This window comes from Anguilla anguilla, chromosome 3 (genome assembly GCF_013347855.1).
Source record: "Anguilla anguilla isolate fAngAng1 chromosome 3, fAngAng1.pri, whole genome shotgun sequence".
NCBI lineage: Eukaryota > Metazoa > Chordata > Actinopteri > Anguilliformes > Anguillidae > Anguilla > Anguilla anguilla.
Window position 1 is genome coordinate 71,412,054 of NC_049203.1, and position 19,681 is coordinate 71,431,734.

General features: G+C 47.4%; 1 protein-coding gene and 1 long non-coding RNA gene across 4 annotated transcripts; one reads left to right on the forward strand and one right to left on the reverse strand.

Moving 5' to 3' along the window:
- Positions 1 to 290: 290 nt before the first annotated feature.
- Positions 291 to 7,829, reverse strand: LOC118223563. 2 transcript variants are annotated; one of them, XR_004764462.1, is made up of 4 exons: positions 5,361 to 5,558; positions 3,825 to 4,054; positions 1,354 to 2,847; positions 291 to 481 (listed from the first exon to the last, which is right to left on the reverse strand). It is a non-coding gene; the product is annotated as an uncharacterized LOC118223563 (long non-coding RNA). The 2 variants fall into 2 exon arrangements; XR_004764461.1 differs by lacking the exon at positions 5,361 to 5,558 and adding an exon at positions 7,696 to 7,829 and having other exon boundaries at positions 293 to 481.
- On the forward strand, positions 7,045 to 19,105 carry LOC118223562 (runt-related transcription factor 1-like). Of its 2 annotated transcripts, none has more exons than XM_035410265.1 (7): positions 7,045 to 7,192; positions 8,984 to 9,237; positions 12,349 to 12,505; positions 15,466 to 15,570; positions 16,764 to 16,946; positions 17,335 to 17,493; positions 18,081 to 19,105. In XM_035410265.1, the coding sequence occupies exons 2-7, from the start codon at positions 9,040 to 9,042 to the stop codon at positions 18,521 to 18,523; spliced, it is 1,245 nt and encodes a 414-aa protein (XP_035266156.1). In that variant the 5' UTR covers positions 7,045 to 7,192; positions 8,984 to 9,039; the 3' UTR covers positions 18,524 to 19,105. The 2 variants fall into 2 exon arrangements, with proteins under 2 accessions (XP_035266156.1, XP_035266155.1); XM_035410264.1 differs by having other exon boundaries at positions 7,118 to 8,206.
- The last annotated feature ends 576 nt before the right edge of the window (positions 19,106 to 19,681 follow it).

A 19,681-nucleotide genomic window follows, 5' to 3' on the forward strand; every position in this document is an offset into this window, starting at 1 on the left:
GTAAATGGACTGCAATTATATAGCGCTTTTATCCAAAGCGCTTTACAATTGATGCCTCTCATTCGCCAGAGCAGTTAGGGGTTAGGTGTCTTGCTCAAGGACACTTTGACACACCCAGGGCGGGTTTTGAACCGGCAACCCTCCGACTGGAGCTAGATCAGTACCACACTCAGCTGGATCCACACTCAGCTAGATCCACACTCAGCTAGATAAGTACCACACTCAGCTTCTGTAGATTAGTACCACACTTTAAACTTATAGAAACACATTTTAACTCAACAAATAGAATTGTCTTTATTGGGATCACTTTGGTATCAGTCATGCTAATGCAAGCATCCCCCACTTACCTAGTGAAGTTCACTTCTGTGGCCTGTAGGGGGTGTATGTGCACAGGGGACTGCCTCAGACAGAAGGGCTCCGGTGAAACACCATTTCACCACCTGATCTCCTATCAGCACCAGCCACCCTCAGCCAATGGGCCCTTAGCAAATACAGGGATGCATCATTTATTAAACATCCTTCAGATACATGTTCCTGCCCCTGGTTACCAGTCGCTTCTCTGAGGATTCATTCTGTAATAGCATGCACGCACGCACACACCCACACACACACACACACACACACTGAAGGAAGAGGGCAGCTGTCGAGTGACTGTCCGTTAGTCTCACTCCTGACTCTATTGAGCGTTTAGTGACAGAGCCCAGCACGGGGTGAGACTGAATGAGAGGCATTAAGGCAAATTAGCCCGCATAGGGTTGCTGAGAGGGAAGGTTCCAGGCAGCAGGGTGCATTCTGGGTAATAGTGGCTGCTTGCGGTTTGTCTGTGTGTCTGCATATCGACTCTGACAGAACGCTTGAGTGCGTGACGAGCTGTAGGTAATTGTGTACAAATGTAAAGAAACACATTATCTGTCAGGGACGTTATTTTATGGAGCAGAGAAGATAAACAGCTGCTGATAATGACAACACAGTGAACACACGGTGCGGTACTGTGTGTGGTAGTCTTCTGTTTCAGCTAACTATAAATAATGACTCTAAAATACTCTCTCTCTCACACTCTCTCTCTCTCTCTTTCTCTCTCTCTGCGATAGAGAAGCTGTTTTGAATCCAAACTGCAAATTGGAAGAGGAAGCACACCAATGCAGTCTCTGTATCATTATGTGTGCGTGTGTGTGTGTCTGACTGTTTAAACAGAAACAGGGCAAGAAGTTCCTCTAGGGGGACTTCTCATTTCACTTCTCCATTTGTGCTCCTGTGCCCCCCCCCCCCCCCCCCCCCCCCCCCAGTATATTAATAACCCTGACCCCTGACCCCTGAACCCCTTTCACTTCCACACAGCCAGCAGGGGCTCACCTGAAGTGAGGGGGAGACAGGCCTGCTCTCTAGGTTCTCAAGGATCAGGACCCCTGGGTCTCTCCTGTTACTCGCTCTTCTTCTCTTTTCGCCACGAGCCTGATGACGTCATGGCTGTGGGTTTTGTCACTTTGCGTGATAAACACAGAGGCCACTTCCCCCAGGCCCTGTCTCCTGCTTCCTTCCTCTAGTTCTGTTTTTTTGTGAGTGTGCGTAACGCAAACATAACTGACTCAATGCTGACACAAGCCTCCCTGCTTCTGCCTCCTGCTGTTAGTGCCTCTAGCCCTGTGGTGCCCATGGCTGTCCGTCTGGGGCTGTCCATCTGAGGCTGCTCATCTGGGGCTGTTCGTCTGGGGCTGCTCATCTGGGGCTGTTCATCTGGGGCTGTCCATCTGGGGCTGTCTGTCTGGAGCTGTCCATCTGGGGCTGTCTGTCTGGGGTTGTCTGTCTGCGGCTGTTAGTCTGGAGCTGCCTGTGGTGACTGCTGTCTGACAAGAGCATGCACTGGAGCTGTGATGCGGTGCTGAACTGGAGCTGTGATGCGGCCCTGCACTGGAGCTGTGATGCAGCGCTGCACTGGAGCTGTGATGCAGCCCTGCACTGGAGCCTTGAACCTGCAACCAGTCAATGTCAGGAAAGACAAGCTGAGCAAAACTTCTGCCGAACAGATTTAAGAGAAGATGCCATTATTATTATTATCATTATTATGAATAATAATAATAATAATAATAATAATAATAATAATGTATTTTATTCCCCTTTTCTACACATGTTGTAATGCAGAGAGCTGAAGAGAGCTTTGGTGCATCAATACACATACACACATACAAGATACATACGTACAATATGGGTTTTAGCACTTAATTTAATTTTATTAATTTGCTCTTGATTTGAAGGAAACCGACCACCACAGCCACTGGAGCTTTCCAGGTCCCCTGACGTACAGGTGCATTCATAAGTCTGGAGTTTGGTGTCACAGCAGTCCCTCAATTCACCCGCAGGTGGCAGTATGCAGCCGGTTGAGTTGGGTTTGTCTGTGAAAGTCAGTTCAGAGAGATCAGCTGGAGGGGCCTCAGCGTCTGGTTCTGAGCAGTGTGGAGCAACAGGAGCTTTGTTTTAATCGCTTATAAGAGAAGGTGAAGGATTCTTCCAGGGCAGATGGATATGCAGTTGTGCCGTGTACTAGTGCTGATTCTGATGCAGTCAGCAGCCGCATCATCTATACGGCACATGCAGTGATGTCAGTCACCATGTTCCCATAACTGGAGTCATAACAAAAAAAATAACCAATGCGCTCCAAAAAGGATAGGCTTCAGACAGCATCCCCAAACGGTGCGTCATGTTTATGCAACTTTATCATTTCCCTCTGGCTGCAGCGTGAGTGGGGTGCTGGGCCTCTGCATTCTGCCAGGGGTTAAAGGTCGGGGGGGGGGATTTCCCCAGAAGAGAAGAGTGTATTCAATACCAGAGGACCAGCTGCGTCTTCTGCGGCTGTTAAGAGCAGGTACCGGAAAACAGGCGAGTAAGTCAGAGGGTTTTTATAACTTATTTTACACACCCATTCCAATGTGTCTATCATCAGATTCATCGTTGAGTCAGCCTGTAGCACTAAAAACCCCGCATGACATCACCTCCCCCGTCCTTTGGGACTGTCCTGCCAGGTCAGTACTGTGGGAGTGACAGAGTTTCCTTTACTAAGACAGAGTGGAAAAAAGAATCAAAGTGTCAGAGAAGACTCAGACGGGAGGGAGAGGTCTGGCCTCCATCCCCTCCACAGAGCAGTGCTTGTAATTTAGTCATTAGAAGCTCGAACTCTGCCCCATAGGCACGCGCAGGGGGTTTACTGATGGGGAAAACAGTCAGAAAAAAACTTTCATCTCTCCTCAACATTAGCAAGACAGAGTTATGGCTCTATAGCCACACCACAGTTTATTCTGTTCTTTGTGTCCAAAGGGAGGAAAAAGGAATTTTAATGTTTTGTGAAATGCCCAGCTTCTTCAATAGCAAATGGTCTGATTAATAAATGTAATGTAATGTTTATGTGTCTGAGTGTATGTCTGAGTGTGTGTGTATCTGAGTGAGTGTTTCTGAGTATGCGTCTGAGTGTGTGTGTATCTGAGTGAGTGTTTTTGAGTGTGTGTGTATCTGAGTGAGTGTTTCTGAGTGTGTGTCTGAGTGTGTATGTTTGTGAGTATGTGTTTGTTCCAATGAACTTTGGTATGTTTGTTGCTTTGGATAAATTTGGTCTGCCAAATAAATGTAATGTAATGTAATGTGTGTGCATCTGAGTGTGTGTGTATCTCAATGAGTGTTTGTGAGTGAGTGTTTGTGAGTGTGTGTGTTTCTGAGTGAAACAAATCTATTGTTTTGACTGCCCTTAATTATTTAAGTTGAACATTTATCAGTGTATCAAGTTGTTTCAATGCCTGCGATGAACTGTAATAATTGAAATAAACACCATTACTCACAGCTATTTCATGAGAACAGACACACTCCTGAGGGAGTTGGGAATGTGTCAGGTCTCCTTCAGTCAGTCATGATCCCATAGATTTCCAGGAAGATCCCACATTAAACAGAGCATTGCGTAACACCTCCTCAAACCCTTTCTCCTGGAAAATTCAGCTCCCTCATGTCCATGATTCACCAGAGCAAAGCCGCACAGAAACCCCCTCCTGGTTTGGCATCTGTAGAGCAGTGTCTGTAGAGAAGAAATAAAATACATTTAATTGCAAATAAGAAGCTTGTACACACAAGGGGGAGAAAAGAGTGGAGAACTTTCTGGAAACCACCGACACATGGCCAGCCACCCACTCACTGGGAATAATCAAGCTGGGTCTCTAATCCAGCGCTCTGCATTCCAATGTGAAGAAATAGCTGGATGGCTATATAATTACTCATCAGTGTGTGTGTGTGCGTGTGTACGTGTGTGTATGTGTGTGTGTGTGCATGTGTGTGTGTGTATGTATGTGTGTGTATGTGTGTGTGTGCGTGCGTGTGTGTTTGTGTGTACGTGTGTGTGTGTGTGTCAGCATGCACACACACACATACACACACAGCACACACACATGCACACATACAGTTTAGAGAGGAAACTTCCTGTCAGTGGGGTGCATCTGTTTTGTTTTTAGTTTAACTCTTGCTGCAAGTGTTCGTTATCTTGGATGTCACAACGCAGCACAATAATACCCACACAGCAAAGCTGCTATTTCCTGCTGCCCCCCCCCCCCCCCACCCCTGCCACTCTAACCACTCTCTCTCCTCGAGCAGCAGGAACTGAAAGCCTCTTTTACTCTGTGTTCACCACCACAAATTTAACCGCAATTTTTTTTCATTTTTTCTCACATTCAGAGTGTCCACTTGTATTCACAGCTAGATTAGGCGGAACACCACAGAAGAAGAGATGTTCCAATACCACGCCTTTATTTTCCTCTTATTTTCACTCCCCCATCCTTCTCTTCTCCTCTCCTCCTCCTGTCCTTTTCTTTTCCTCCACTCCTCCAGGACTTCTCTTCACTCCTCCCTTCTTCCTATCCTTCTCTTCTCCTCCACTCAGCGTGTGTGAATGCGGGCGTGCTAGTGTGTGTGAACGTAGGCGTGCTAGCACATGCTAGCATGGGCTCCTAGGACTGTAACCATGACAACATGTCCTGACCTTTATGTCATGACAGGTCACAATATGGTAAACTCTCACATCACCAGCTTCATTATGAAAAGGGGGGGGGGGGGGGCAGACAGATGAAAGGTCAGATAAACTGGAAAAAAACTCAACCTACAGCTTTAATAAAACTAAAACACCTCTCACCAAACTCTAAAGCTATAGCTATAGATAATTAGTTATTAGAGTATACGTGTGTGTGTTTGTGTGTGTGTGTGTGTGTGAGAGAGAGAGAAAGAGGGCCTTGCTGTGTCTTGCTATGTCAGATCATCATGTTCCTAAGTGACATGTCATAAAAATCAATTAATTACTTCTAAGTGGCAGTTAAGAGTTTGGACAGAATACAGACCCATGAATTATGGAGAAGATTTAAGGCTGAACTCTCTTCTGCTTCCCTTAACAAGCTTCCCCTGAAATATGAAGTCATAATGTCCCCTGAAACTGGACAACAGGACACTGAGAGATGGGGAGAGATCAGGAGGGGGAAATAGAGAGGGGGAGAGAGACAGAGAGAGAAGGAGAGAGGGTGAAAGGGAGAGGGAGAGAGGGAGACTGATCGAGAGGGGAATGATTGCAAGAGCACAAGTGAATAGTAACAGATAAATTGATAAATGTGTTTTTATTACAGACCATTTTAGTGATGCAAAATTTTTAAAAACTGGTTTACAACTTCATACTGTTTTCTTTTTTTTTGCACTGCTTGAACTGATTAAAACTTAAAAAGAAATATTCTCACAAACATGAGGTTTTGATCAATACAGGTTTTTTGGCTTGCTTGTAACTTTATTTGGATAAAAACTGGTTCCTCTTGGAAGACATTTACACTATTGTTGATACCCCACACATAATTTGTCAACTACAAAGTCATTCATATTTTATTTGTGATGGATTAGACAGAGAGATGAAGAACATTCACTCCAAAACTGTTTTTGTTATTCCAGGCTTTGAAGATATGCAAACCCCAATTCCACCCCCCAAAAAGAAAAGAAAATAAATAAAAAACCTGTTCCAGTGGCAGAGATTCAGACATGAACCTGGGTTGCCATGGGAACCCAGGCCTGCTCTCCTGGGCCTCATGCCTCACAACGGAACTTTGCTAACGCCTTTGCACTTCCTCTCTGTCTCTTTCTCTATATTTCTGTCTGTTTGCCATTCATTTGTTTCTCCTTCTTCTTCTTCTTCTTCTCTTTCCCGGCCCTCAAACCTTTTTATTTTTATTATTTGTCCTTTTCCTCTTACTCATGTGCATCTTCAGTGACTCTTCCTCCATTGGTCTCTCAGTCTTACTGCATTCTCTGTAACGGCCACTTCTGCATTGCAACATCCAGCAGCCTTGCGCACGCATGCAGTGGGGTTTTAGGTGCAGAGAAAACTTGCTTTTGGCTTACAAGCTGTGTGTGTGTGTGCATGTGTGCGTGTCTGTCTGTGTGTGTGTCTGTGCTAGAGAGGGGGGGGGGGGGGTGGGGTGTGAAAGAGATAGAACATGTTTTTGCTTCTAAACTTTGGCCTCAGGGGCCGCCACATGAACTCACATTAACTCCGATCCCGAGTCGTAGCGTGCTGTGCTTCAGAACCGGGACTTACAAACTTGTTAACATAACCTCTAGTGGCTAGAGCCACAGCTTGTTGGGCTTTGTGGAGCCGGAGGGCGGGGGGTGAGGGGGCCGGGTGTAAATAGCCCAATAGCTGCCGTGTGACTATTTTCACCCGGGTGCAAATAGACACTCTGTTAAATTGGACGATTTATTTATGTATTTATTTGACGTGCGGAACACTGGTTTTGTGCTTATTTATATACGTTCTTGTTTGTTTGTTTGTTTGTTTTTTAATCCCGATGTCGTGTTAAATTGGTTTGCTCTCGTCCTGCTCTAAGCGCCATTAGACACCACAAACCACAATCACAAGTATTCTGTAATAACCTCCGCACATGCCGTGCTTGTGGAATTCCATTGACTGCTCCGGCGAGACATATTACGGCGACTGTGCTCTAGGGACGCAGCGGTGATTGGAAGAAACTTCTTAAGTTTTATCTACACGCCACACTATTGGCCAAAACGTCAACGTATGCAAATATACTCTTCCGGGCTGCATTACTGCAGCACGAACTGCCAGTAAAGCCAGCCCGAGCCCGCAGAACCTGGCTTCGTTCGCACGGCAGTAGCGGGCCAGTCACGCCAAGGTGTAAGTTTTAAGGGTGGTGTCTGGACTTCTCTGTTTCCCCGGCAGTGGCCATATAACAAAAAGCTGGCACAACATCCGCAGAGAGGCGCTTTCCGTCTTTCTCATGTTGTATCATCAGCGTGGGCATTCATGGAACGTGTACAGTTGACTGGGCGAGGAAGACGGAATGTTATTCATCCGTACTGGATACTTAATTTGATTGTCAGCTGTTGATTTAGAATAAGCTAACTTTTACAGAGATCACGCTAAGAATCTTATGCCTTATAATGATCCGTTTCACCCAAATGCAGTGTTACTGCTTATCATAACAACATACATTCAGTTTTAGACTAATGAATATTGATAAATATTGATAATAATTGTTGCAGTTTGCTTACCTGCTGTGCGTGGTTGTGTTTGGAGAACTTCCAAACACAACCACGTGTTGTGTTTTTGTTTTCACGCTTTTAACACAGTGTCTGTTTGTGTCGCCTGTGCGAAAGGGGATAAGTTGTTTCCCTTACCGCGTGTCCCGGCTTTGCGTGGTACAGACAGTCGTGTGTTTCACCTTTGATGGCACCTCCGGCGAGCACCACGCGCCGCGCTCGGTAGACCCCACCTGGGTTGCTTTCTAAGCAGGTCTGTTGTTGGGGCGATGCTGGCGGGGAGTCCGTTGGAACTGGTCTCCGCGTGAGAGGAAGATAAGCAGCAACGACAAGGTTTATCCCTCCCCAGTTTCATCTTCTGCTGATAACTCCGCGGTGTAGGGCTAACGATAACCCCAAAGTCTCTTTGATGGGAGGGTTCTGCTTAGCCCACGGACGCTGACTTGAGCTGGGAAGCGGGGACCCGACAGAGCGCGGACAGATCGGACCCAGTCAGCGGCCAAGTGTCGATTTTCGCGACTCTTTATCTGCGATTTTGGGAAGTATACAGAAGACCTACAGCTTTGCTTAGTGAATTCAGGGGCACTCAGCTACCCTGTTGGAATTTATCTCAGAGCAAAAATGGTTTTTCCCTGGGACGCAAAATACGGTATGCTCACTTTTTTTCATTGTTACGAAGTCTAAAAGCTCAAATGAACGTAGAGACAATGTGCGTTTATTTCCACAACTCCACACCGAGCTCCCAGTGCATTGCTGCACTTGTATTGCGAAGTTGTCATTTATCTGTGTGTTGTAATTTGTCGAAACTGTTGATGTCCTGCCTCACTTTTGCCTGCAGGTGCGGTAAGGCACGGCGTGCTGTTGCCAGCTTCCTGGTGGCGAAGTGAATGCGTGCAGATAGGCTAAACGGTTGCGTCTGTTATCTCTCATTTATAGATGTTCCTCTAATATTGAATCACGCACACGTATTGTGTCATTTTGCGAACTCGCGCCTTCTCGGTTTTCTCTGCTGACCACGTGTCCATTTGTATGAAGCGTCTGTCTGTAATGTGGTCTGGCGTCTGTAATGGATTGGTGCGGTGTTTGACCCACTATCTGCGTGCACGTGGCATATTGTGGTTGGGCTACTGTCTCTCCTGTCGCAGAGGGAGTGCTGCCGGGCCTTATACGCCAAGTGCCAGTTTTGGGTTATTTATTTATTTATGTATTTATTTGTTACCAGAAGTAGGCCTACATTTGTAGGGATGAAGAGAAATTCTGCTTGGGGAAACATCCATAAAATGTCATCCAGGACACCGAAGATGTTAAAATTTGAAAAGCTAGCCAAATGTAGCTCAGTTGTTTTGGTATTTATTTAGCTTTTCCCCTGCTGATTTGTGGGGTTTGTAGTTGTTTTTGGTAACACCTTCACCTTCCATCACTGCAGACCCCACCGTGGGGCGCCGCTTTACGCCTCCGTCCGCAGCCCTGAGTCCAGGGAAGATGAGCGAAGGGCTGCCTCTGGGTGCTCAGGACAACAGCGCCGCCCTGGTGGCCAAAGTGTGCGCTGCTGACCAGAGTACGACACAGACACTGTCAGAGCACCCAGGGGAGCTGATCCGCACCGACAGCCCCAACTTCCTGTGCTCCATCCTGCCCTCACACTGGCGCTGCAACAAGACCCTGCCCATCGCTTTCAAGGTACGACCACACACACACTCTCACACATATGCACACTCACACATTCACACACTCTCTCACACACATGCACACACTGACACAAACATACTCGCACACACACACATGCACACACGGACACACACACACTCTCTCTCACATACACACACACACACCAGGTGAACGCACGTAGTCTTGCTACGCTCTGTTGAGCATCAGGCAGTGTTGTGCGTGTATGAGCCAGAAAAGTGCTTCTGCTTTAGCTGTAGCATTCTGTTTCTCGTGAATGCCACAGAACACAGCTGACACACAAAGCTAGTTGCCACAGAGCACAGCTGACACACAAAGCTAGCTGACACAGAACACAGCTGACACACAAAGCTAGCTGCCACAGAACACAGCTGACACACAAAGCTAGCTGCCACAGAACGCAGCTGACACACAAAGCTAGCTGCCTCACACACACACATATACTCACACAGCTGACACACAAAACTAGCTGCCACAGAACACAGCTGACACACAAAGCTAGCTGCCACAGAACACAGCTGACAAGCAAAGCTAGCTGCCTCACACACCCACACACACTCATACTCACACAGCTGACACACAAAGCTAGCTGCCACAGAACACAGCTGGCACACAAAGCTTGCTGCCACAGAACACAGCTGACACACAAAGCTAGCTGCCTCACACACACACACTCATACACTCACATAGCTGACATACGAAGCTAGCTGCCATAGGACACAGCTGACATACAAAGCTAGCTGCCACAGAATACAGCTGACACACAAAGCTAGCTGCCACACACTCATACAGCTGACACACAAAGCTAGCTGCCACAGAACACAGCTGACATACAAAGCTAGCTGCCACAGAACACAGCCGACACACAAAGCTAGCTGCCTCACACACAGACACACACACTCATACACTCACACAGCTGACACACAAAGCTAGCTGCCACAGAACACAGCTGACACACAAAGCTAGCTGCCACAGAACACAGCTGACGCACAAAGCTAGCTGCCTCACACACAAAGACACACACACATACTCACACAGCTGATACACAAAGCTAGCTGCCTCACACACAAACACACATATACTCACACAGCTGACACACAAAGCTAGCTGCCTCACACACAAACACACACACACATATACTCACACAGCTGACACACAAAGCTAGCTGCCTCACACACACAAACACACACATACTCACACAGCTGACACACAAAGCTAGCTGCCACACACACACACACACATGTACTCACACAGCTGACACACAAAGCTAGCTGCCTCACACACAAACACACACACACATATACTCACACAGCTGACACACAAAGCTAGCTGCCACACACACACACACGTACTCACACAGCTGACACACAAAGCTAGCTGCCTCACACACAAACACACACACACATATACTCACACAGCTGACACACAAAGCTAGCTGCCACAGAGCACAGCTCTGCAAAGCTAGCTGCCACAGAACACACAAAGCTAGCTGCCACAGAACACAGCTGACACAAAGCTAGCTGCCACAGAACACAACTGACACACAAAGCTTGCTGGCACAGAATATGCAAATAGCTGTGATTAATTTAGTGAGATGAAAACTATTCAGTTATTCTGGTACACACCATACTGCAGCAGTTTATCCAGGCTCTTAATTGCCTATATAACACAGCTTGCTCAAACATAAAGATCTCTCTCATAGAGTCTACTGCTACTTAAAATACTACTACTACAACTACCAACAACAACAACATTGTCCATTTGGAGTTGGTCCTGAAAATAACTAGTTTTCCTACAGATTATATATCTATATGTATTAGTAGCAATATGACTACTACTACTCGTCATAATAAAAAATAAATAACTAAATTATACAATAATACAATCATTGGGTAAATAGATTAATTTATTTTTGATTATATAGCCTACACATACTGCATATATACACATATAGAAATACACATGGTTATTGTTTACTATTTTTCTGTTGATATAAGCCTGTTTACTACAGGCTTATGTCAATTAACTTACTATTCTCCCGTTTGAGGGGGAGATTTTATCCGCCAATATTTTTATTGTACGTGCTCCAGAATGCTGAACTAAGTGGGCTATAGTACGACCGTTGTGCTTCGCAGTTTCAGTTTAATTCCTTTATTTAGGCTATTATTCATTTTGTGGCTTAATAGATCTTTCAGGCAGTTCAAACGGAATTGTGCGGTTTAACATTCATTTCCTGGATTTGCAGTACCGCTCCAATGGAAATTAAATTTAAAAAATATTGTTTCCCGGCCGTTTTTAGTTATGATGGACCTTTTGTTTAATGTAAAGTTGATTACTTCCCGTTATTATTTATCCTGGTATCTGATTCTTACGGATGAATTCAGCTCTTTTAGGCCTGCTGTCAGTTCCGTAATTTCTAACAGTCACGGAAAATGAATGCTGGTGCCAAAAACGCACTCTCCACTGGAAGTGTTTTTTTAATGAGACGGGCTGCGCGTGTGAGCGCGGTGTCGGGCTGTGGTTTGCACTCAATTGAAAAATGGTCTTATCTTTTCTGCAGTAAGCCGTCTCATCGCCGCTATGAAACTTACTGAGAACCCAGAACAGTTTATATTGAAATGAGCCACATTGAACACTTATTTACTCAGGGTGTGGAGCCATGGCTCTCGCGACACACATCTCCGCAAACCGCCCGCCCCACAGCCTCGCGCACAGCCCCATGCACGTATGCAGCGTGCGGCTGCAAAAAGACGTTCGTTTTTAATACTCGTAACTGGTGAAAAAAAGTATCTAATTTAGCCATTTAATGAACTAACTTAATAGGCTCACTTATTTTTTTGCCAAAACAGTCTGAAAAAACTTTTCTTGGCATATTAAAGGTATGCACAAATAATTATTAAGATGTTAGTCACCCTACTGTGTTCTGTTTTCTTATCTCACCTGTCTCCAACCCCGTCCCCCCTACACACGACACTCACACACACAATCCACGCACACGATCCACACACGCACACGCGCACACACATATGACCCACATGCACACACACACACACACACATACACACGCACGTGCACACACACACACGCACACATGGCCCACCGCAGGTGGTCTCTCTGAGTGAAATCCCCGACGATACGCTGGTGACCGTGATGGCGGGGAACGATGAGAACTTCTCGGCGGAGTTGCGGAATGCCATGGCGGGCATGAAGAGCCAGGTGGCGCGCTTCAATGACCTGCGCTTCGTGGGCCGCAGCGGGCGAGGTGAGGGGTGGGCAGGGCCACAGCGGGTGAAGGGTGGGCGGGGCTACAGTTGGCAAGGTGAGGGGTGGGCGGGGCCACAGTGGGCGAGGTGAGGGGTGGGTGGGGCTACAGTGGGCGGGTGAAGGGTGGGTGGGGCTACAGTTGGCGAGGTGAGGGGTGGGCGGGGCCACAGCGGTTGAGGGGTGGGCGGGGCTACAGTGGGTGAGGTGAGGGGTGGGCGGGGCCACAGCGGGCGAGGCCACAGTGGGCGAGGTGAGGGGTGGGCGGGGCCACAGTGGTTGAGGGGTGGGCGGGGCCACAGCAGGTGAGGTGAGGGGTGGGCAGGGCCACAGCGGCCAAAGTGCGGGGTGGGCGGGGCCACAGCGGGCGAGGCGAGGGGTGGGCGGGGCCACAGCGGCCAAGGTGTGGGGTGGGCGGGGCTACAGCGGGTGAGGGGTGGGCGGGGCCACAGCGGGTGAGGTGATGGGTAGGCGAGGCCAAAGGCTAAAGCCTACAGTGATGAGGGAGTGGGCGGGGACACAGTGACAGCTGACACTGATAAGGGAGTGGGCGGGGCCACAGTGACAGCTGACACTGATGGAGTGGGCGGGGACAGTGACAGCTGACACTGATGAGGGAGTGGGCGGGGCCACAGTGACAGCTGACACTGATGAGGGAGTGGGCGGGGACAGTGAAGCACTGATCGGTACAGGCTCCATATGCCATTAATATTTATGTGTAACTGAACGTTCGGGTTAGGGCACATATGTCTGTCTCATACGAGTCAGGAACAGAGTGGGATAGCATGGCCTCCTCTCCTCTCCTCTTTTTACTCCTCCTCTTTCCCTTCTCCATTTGTTTTTCAATGTTAGCTACATTTCTTTGTCCTCTTCTCTTCTCTGTTGTGCAGATTTGGAAGCCTACAGCCCGGTCTGCTGCTAACAGCCTTTCAGAGCCTTTTCCTCAATGTCTTCATAGCATAATGGAGTCACTTAATTGTGGGCTGATATTACATTAAATATTAATGGCCAGATGTCTGCAGATAAGTGAATGTGATACAGCTGAGGCGGACAACACAGCACCTCACCTCTCTCCCTCACTCTGTCCTCTCTTTGCCTCTTTTTCATCTCCATCCATCCCTCCATCCATCTGTGATGTCACTCTCACCAGAAACACTGTAAATTTAACTTGGCAGTGGTCTGCCCCCTCAGTCTGCCCCCCCGGTAAGGCCCTGGGCATTTATGTTCTCTGCCGAAAAGAGGCTCCATTCAGAGTAAACATCCTGTGCACAGACAGGAGCACAATGGCAGTGCTGTGCTCTCAGACAGACTAGCTTAATGGCGTGGGCCGGGGGGGTGACTCAGCGTGAGAATGCAGTGCACTCACCTTTATTATGCTCAGAGCGAAGCTGAACTCACAGGAAATTAACCAGCCCCCCCTCCACACACAGCAGGGGGGGGGGGGGGGGCAGCTCACTGTGCCACTCGGTTTTAGGTTAAGAGTCTGAGGTGAGTGTTGGGTTAAGATTCGGAGCAGAGTGTTGGGTTAAGTCTGAGCTGAGTGTTGGGCTAAGATTCTGAGCTGTGTGTTGGGTTAAGATTCTTAGGTGAGTGTTGGGTTAAGTCTGAGCTGAGTGTTGGTTTAAGAGTCTGAGCTGAGTGTTGGGTTAAGTCTGAGCTGAGTGTTGGGCTAAGATTCTGAGCTGAGTGTTGGGCTAAGAGTTTGAGCTGAGTGTTGGTTTAAGAGTCTGAGCTGAATGTTGGGTTAAGTCTGAGCTGAGTGTTGGGTTAAGTCTGAGCTGAGTGTTGGGCTAAGATTCTGAGCTGAGTGTTGGGTTAAGAGTTTGAGCTGAGTGTTGGTTTAAGAGTCTGAGCTGAGTGTTGGGTTAAGAGTTTGAGCTGAGTGTTAGGTTAAGAGTCTGAGCTGAGTATTGGGTTAAGAGTTTGAGCTGAGTGTTGGGCTAAGAGTTTGAGCTGAGTGTTGGGCTAAGATTCTGAGCTGAGAGTTGGATTAAGAGTTTGAGCTGAGTGTAGGATTAAGAGTTTGAGCTGAGTGTTGGGATAAGCCTGTTACAGTAAACACAGTTATGGTGTGTGTCTGTAAGGGCTGTGATTCAGCGTCCAGCCATGTATCTGTCTCACACACGCAGACACACTTTCTCACACACACATGCACACGTTTGGGTCTGTCCCAGGTGGAGGGTTATTCCTGTCTCGCTGTATTTTTGGAAAAGCAGGCGTAGGTTAAACATGACACCATTCCAAAGCAAAGGAGGTAATGTGGGCCAGTGTGTGGGGAGCATGAGTGCGCCCCCTGGGGGAGACCGAGGGGAGCGGTTTCAGCAGGATGACACTTTTGTGCCAGCAGCTCAAAAGTATGTTGTATGTATGTGCTGTATGTATATGTTGTATGTGTGTATGCACTATGTATGTGTATGTTATATGTATGTGTATGCAGTATGTATGTCTGTGCTGTATGTACGTGTGCTGTGTATGCAGTATATGTCTGTGCTGTATGTATGTGTGTGCAGTATGTATGTGTGTGCTGTATATCTGTTTGTGCTGTGTGTGTGCTGTATATATGTTTGTGCTGTGTGTGTGCTGTATATATGTTTGTGCTGTGTGTATGTGTGTGCTGTATATCTGTTTGTGATTTGTGTATGTGTGTGCTGTATATATGTTTGTGATGTGTGTATGTGTGTGCTGTATATGTGTGTGCTGTAAGTATGTGTGCTGTATATCTGTTTGTGCTGTGTGTATGTGTGTACTGTATGTTTGTGCTGTGTTGTGTGTGCTGTATATCTGTTTGTGCTGTGTGTATGTGTATGCTGTATGTATGTGTGCTGTATATATGTTTGTGCTGTGTGTATGTGTGTGCTGTATATATGTTTGTGCTGTGTTATGTGTGTGCTGTGTGTATGTGTATGCAGTATGTATGTGTGTGTCAGATCATAGCCTTCATAATCTCTTTTTTCCTCACAGGGAAGAGCTTCTCTCTCACCATCACCGTCTTCACCACGCCCCCCCAGGTGGCCACCTACCAGTGCGCAATCAAGATCACCGTGGACGGGCCAAGAGAACCACGCCGTAAGGCTCACCCTCTGTCAGCCCCACCTGTTCCTGTTCTAGATATCTGTCCTGTGCACACACCCCCATGAGCACACACACACACGTACACACGTGCACACACACACACGCACGTATGCAAGCACACTCACACACTCACACATGCACACACACACACACACACGCATGTATAGAGACAGAGTCATACTGTGAAAACCACGCCCACCGGAGGGGAAAACAATCGGCGCCACAATATGCAACCAAGGGCTGAAACGCTAACAAAATGCCTGTAGCTAGCTAAAAACATTAGTTTTAGCATGTCAAAGTGTTATTTAAGCACCCTATGTCTACCTGCGTTAGTCTAGCTCTAGCTTGCTACTTCAGTGTAGCGACAACGCTATAATGGTCTCTGAAAATCGGTATTTGCCCCTTTTTAGCCATCTACAAGCTTGTTGAATCAACATTGCTAGCCAACTCCCAACTTAATTCGAATGACAGTAACGTACTGTAGACTGCAGCTAGCTTGCTCGCTGACACGCCACTAGACTCCAATGTTAGGACAGATAGTAATTTACCATTAAAGCTATCTCACTTTCTTGTTTTACGAACTGACTATTCGTTCTAAACTTTCTAACGATAACGAGCTAGTCATTGTGACTACAGAAATGTTGATATCCTCGCAAATTCACGCCCACATCTCTGCCATCTGTAAGCTAAAGCGAATGAGAACAGCAGTTTTTTGGTTCGGCAGCTTATAAAAGCTTACTTCTGGATTCTTTACCCTGTTGGTAGTGCATCCCACCACACAACAGCTTTTAGGCATTTGTCTGTTGTTTGCTGGCAGGCGAAAGTGACAAGAGGCACCTTCACGCAATACAAAGTCAATGGAGAGCGATGAATTGTTTTCCCCTCTGGGGTGGGCGGGACTAAATTGTGCTCTGTCTCTATGCAAGGACACTCACAACTGACTCGGTGTGTCAGTGATTCACTGAGTCAGTGAGCAGGTGTGTCAATGATTCAGTGAGTCAGTGAGGTGGTGTGTCAGTGATTCAGTGACTCAGTAAGTCAGTGAGCTCAGTGTCATTGTTGCAGGGCACAGGCAGAAGGTGGAGGAGCTGGCGAAGTTGGGCTCCCTGAGTTTCTCTGAGCGGCTCAGTGAGTCAGTGAGCTGGTGTGTCAGTGACTCAGTGAGTCAGTGAGCTGGTGTGTTGCAGGGCACAGGCAGAAGGTGGAGGAGCTGGCGAAGTTGGGCTCCCAGAGTTTCTCTGAACGGCTTAGTGAGCTGGAGCAGCTGAGGCGCAGCACCCTGAGGAGGAGCCCCCACCCCCACCCCCACACGCCCGCCACCAACCCCCGCCTCAACAGCGCCCCCTTCAGCAGCTCCTCCCACATGCCTGGTGAGTGTCCCTCCATGTGCCCAGGCTCTAACACAGGTACTGTGTGTGTGTGTGTGTGTGTACCTGTGTGTGCTTCCACAATTTTTCCTTATCCTGCTATCTCTCTCTCTCTCTCATTTTCTGCCTCAAATTGGATTATCACACAATCACTGGAAATTGGGAATTAATAAAAAATGGAGTTGGATGTTTTGCAGACAGCATTATCTAGAATCATACAACTCTTGGCCCATTTGTCTGGTCAGAATTAACCTGCTGCTCTGATCACTGCTCCACACTGCTGCTGTGATCACTGCTCCACACTGCTGCCTGGTGTCTCCTTTGTGTTTATGTAGCTGTTTGGTGTATGAGGGAGGGAGGCAGGACAGTGACTCTGATTCTCGGATTTCAGACTCCAGACAAATGCAGAATTCGCCTTCTTGGTCTTACGAGCAGTCCTACCCTTACCTGGGACAAATCTCCGCCTCCACGGTCCACTCGGCCACGCCCATATCCCCTGGACGGGCCAATGGCATGCCCACGCTCACTGACCTGTCCAGTCGACTCTCAGGTAACTGACAGACACATCAAACCAGCCAGATACGGCTCTAAAGAGTGAAACATTCTCACCACTAGAAGTTCTGCCTCTCATCTTTTGAAGCTTAAATGTTCCTGGTGGATTTTCAGTTTCCTGCTATTGGGTATCATGTCTCTTCATGAATAAATCTGCTAATTTACATGGCACCAGAACCTGCAGTTACTAACATGAGGCTTCTATAGTAATAAAGAATAAAGAAGTGGAAGGGAAAGCAGGAGGTGCCCATCTGGTTGCTGTAGAGAATCTGTGGTGGGACCTGAAGGAGCAGCAGGGGAAGAGACGCAGATTCTATAGACTCACTAGATACTCAGCTCTGTATACTTCACTTTTTAAATTCTGTCTCCTGAACTGTTGAAGCCAAAGCAATTCCATTATTGCATTTCCTGAAAGTCCATTGAAGGACCAAGAGCAGTGCTGTGCCAGTGGATCTAGCATCAGAACTTCTAGCAGTCCAGTCATACAGGATGGAAGGAACTCAGAAGCTGAGTACCCGGTCTGTCCAAAGAGTGTGACCTGGCAATGATATCAAGTCCTGACCCCTGACCTTTGACCCCCCACAGGTGCAGACCTGGCGGTGTTCAGTGACCCGCATGTGAGTCTAGAGCGGCCTTTCTCCTTCCCGGACCCCCGCCTGCACTACCCCTCCAGCTCCTTCACCTACACCCCCACCCCCATCCCTGCCCGCTACCACACCTACCTGCCCCCCCCATACCCTGTAGGCTCCGCCCAGGGCAGGCCCTTCCAGACTGGCTCCTCCCCCTACCACCTGTACTACAGCACAGCAGCCAGATCGTACCAATTCTCCATGGTGCCCGGGGGGGACCACTCACCCCCCCGCATCCTGCCACCTTGCACGAGTGCCTCCACAGGCTCCGCCCTTCTCAACCCATCCTTGCCCAATCAGACAGAGGGGACGGAGACTGAGGGCAGCCACAGCGGCTCCCCTACCAGCATGGCTGCAGGAGCCGGACGCCTGGAGGAGGTGGTGTGGCGGCCATACTGAGGCCCCACCCCTCTGCACGCCACCGTGTCACTTCCTGCACCCAACCATGTCAGTTCCTGCACCCCACTGTGTCACTTCCTGCACCTCACTGTGTCACTTCCTCCTTCCTTGCTGATGGGCCTGATGGACTGGTGGGCCGGTTGAGTGTGTCAGGCACACTGGCAAACTGTTGAACCCTCTTCTTTTTTTTCTGTGGATAAAACAGTATGGGATTACACCTGTCAGGAATTCATCATTTATACTTATCCTTATTGTATTTTTTTAAAAGAATTTTGAAATTATTAATAATTATTTTCAGCCTCATTATGTTTCATGTATTTTGAAGAAATCGAAGTTGACTCAGGTTGTTGGTTTAAAAAACAGAAAATGTGGATTTATGTGGAAGATCAGCAGCTCCTCCGCATTTGTGTGAACAGTTTCTGGATCAGTTTCTGGTCCTAGAATAAGAACCAATCAGGTTAAACATGATGTTGTTCACTTTGTGTGTCATATAAAGATCTTTTTATTTAACTAATTGTGACTTATAATATTTAAGTGTATGCAACATTGCACCAGTTATTGCAATTAAAATGAGTTCGTGTATGTGTGTGCATGTGTGTTTGTGCGTGTATATGAGTGTGTTTGTCTGTGTGCGTATGTGTGTGTGTATAAAACAGTACTAAACTCAAGGCGTGCGAATACTCGAAGTGGGTAGTGTTCACGTTTAAAAATGACAATTTAATTGATTATCAATTTTAGGCAGGAGCAGTACAAGAAATGCTGAAACACAGCCTTATTGAGAGGAACGTGCCTGTTATTGGCCTCATTCGCACGACTCAGTAATACTGAAGCACGTTCACGTGAGATTTATGTATCGCAGGTGCTTAAGACACCATCCAATAACATTCTTATAAATGATGCCGCTGATCTTCAAATATCTCAACAGAAAATTATACTTAATGACTCCTTACATTCAATGATACTGATACACATATTGGCGTTTCTGTCGCTTAAGTAACCAGAAAATTATAACTTTTAAACGCCGAGGAAAGAGTAGCGTCAAGTTGAATTTCTTTCGTTGAATGTTGGGAAACATCGCCACCTGGTGGATATTATATTTTTATGTTGTGCGACTTTAAATTGGTAATTTTGAACAGCTGCGCAATACCACAGGGACAC

Bases quoted from the DNA above. Each gene is read 5' to 3' on its own strand.
- LOC118223562 (XM_035410264.1), top strand. From the start codon at position 8,179: ATGGTTTTTCCCTGGGACGCAAAATACG. The intron at 15,571-16,763 runs GTAAGGCTCACC...GGTGTGTTGCAG, and splicing joins CGGGCCAAGAGAACCACGCC to GGCACAGGCAGAAGGTGGAG. The intron at 16,947-17,334 runs GTGAGTGTCCCT...CTCGGATTTCAG, and splicing joins CAGCTCCTCCCACATGCCTG to ACTCCAGACAAATGCAGAAT.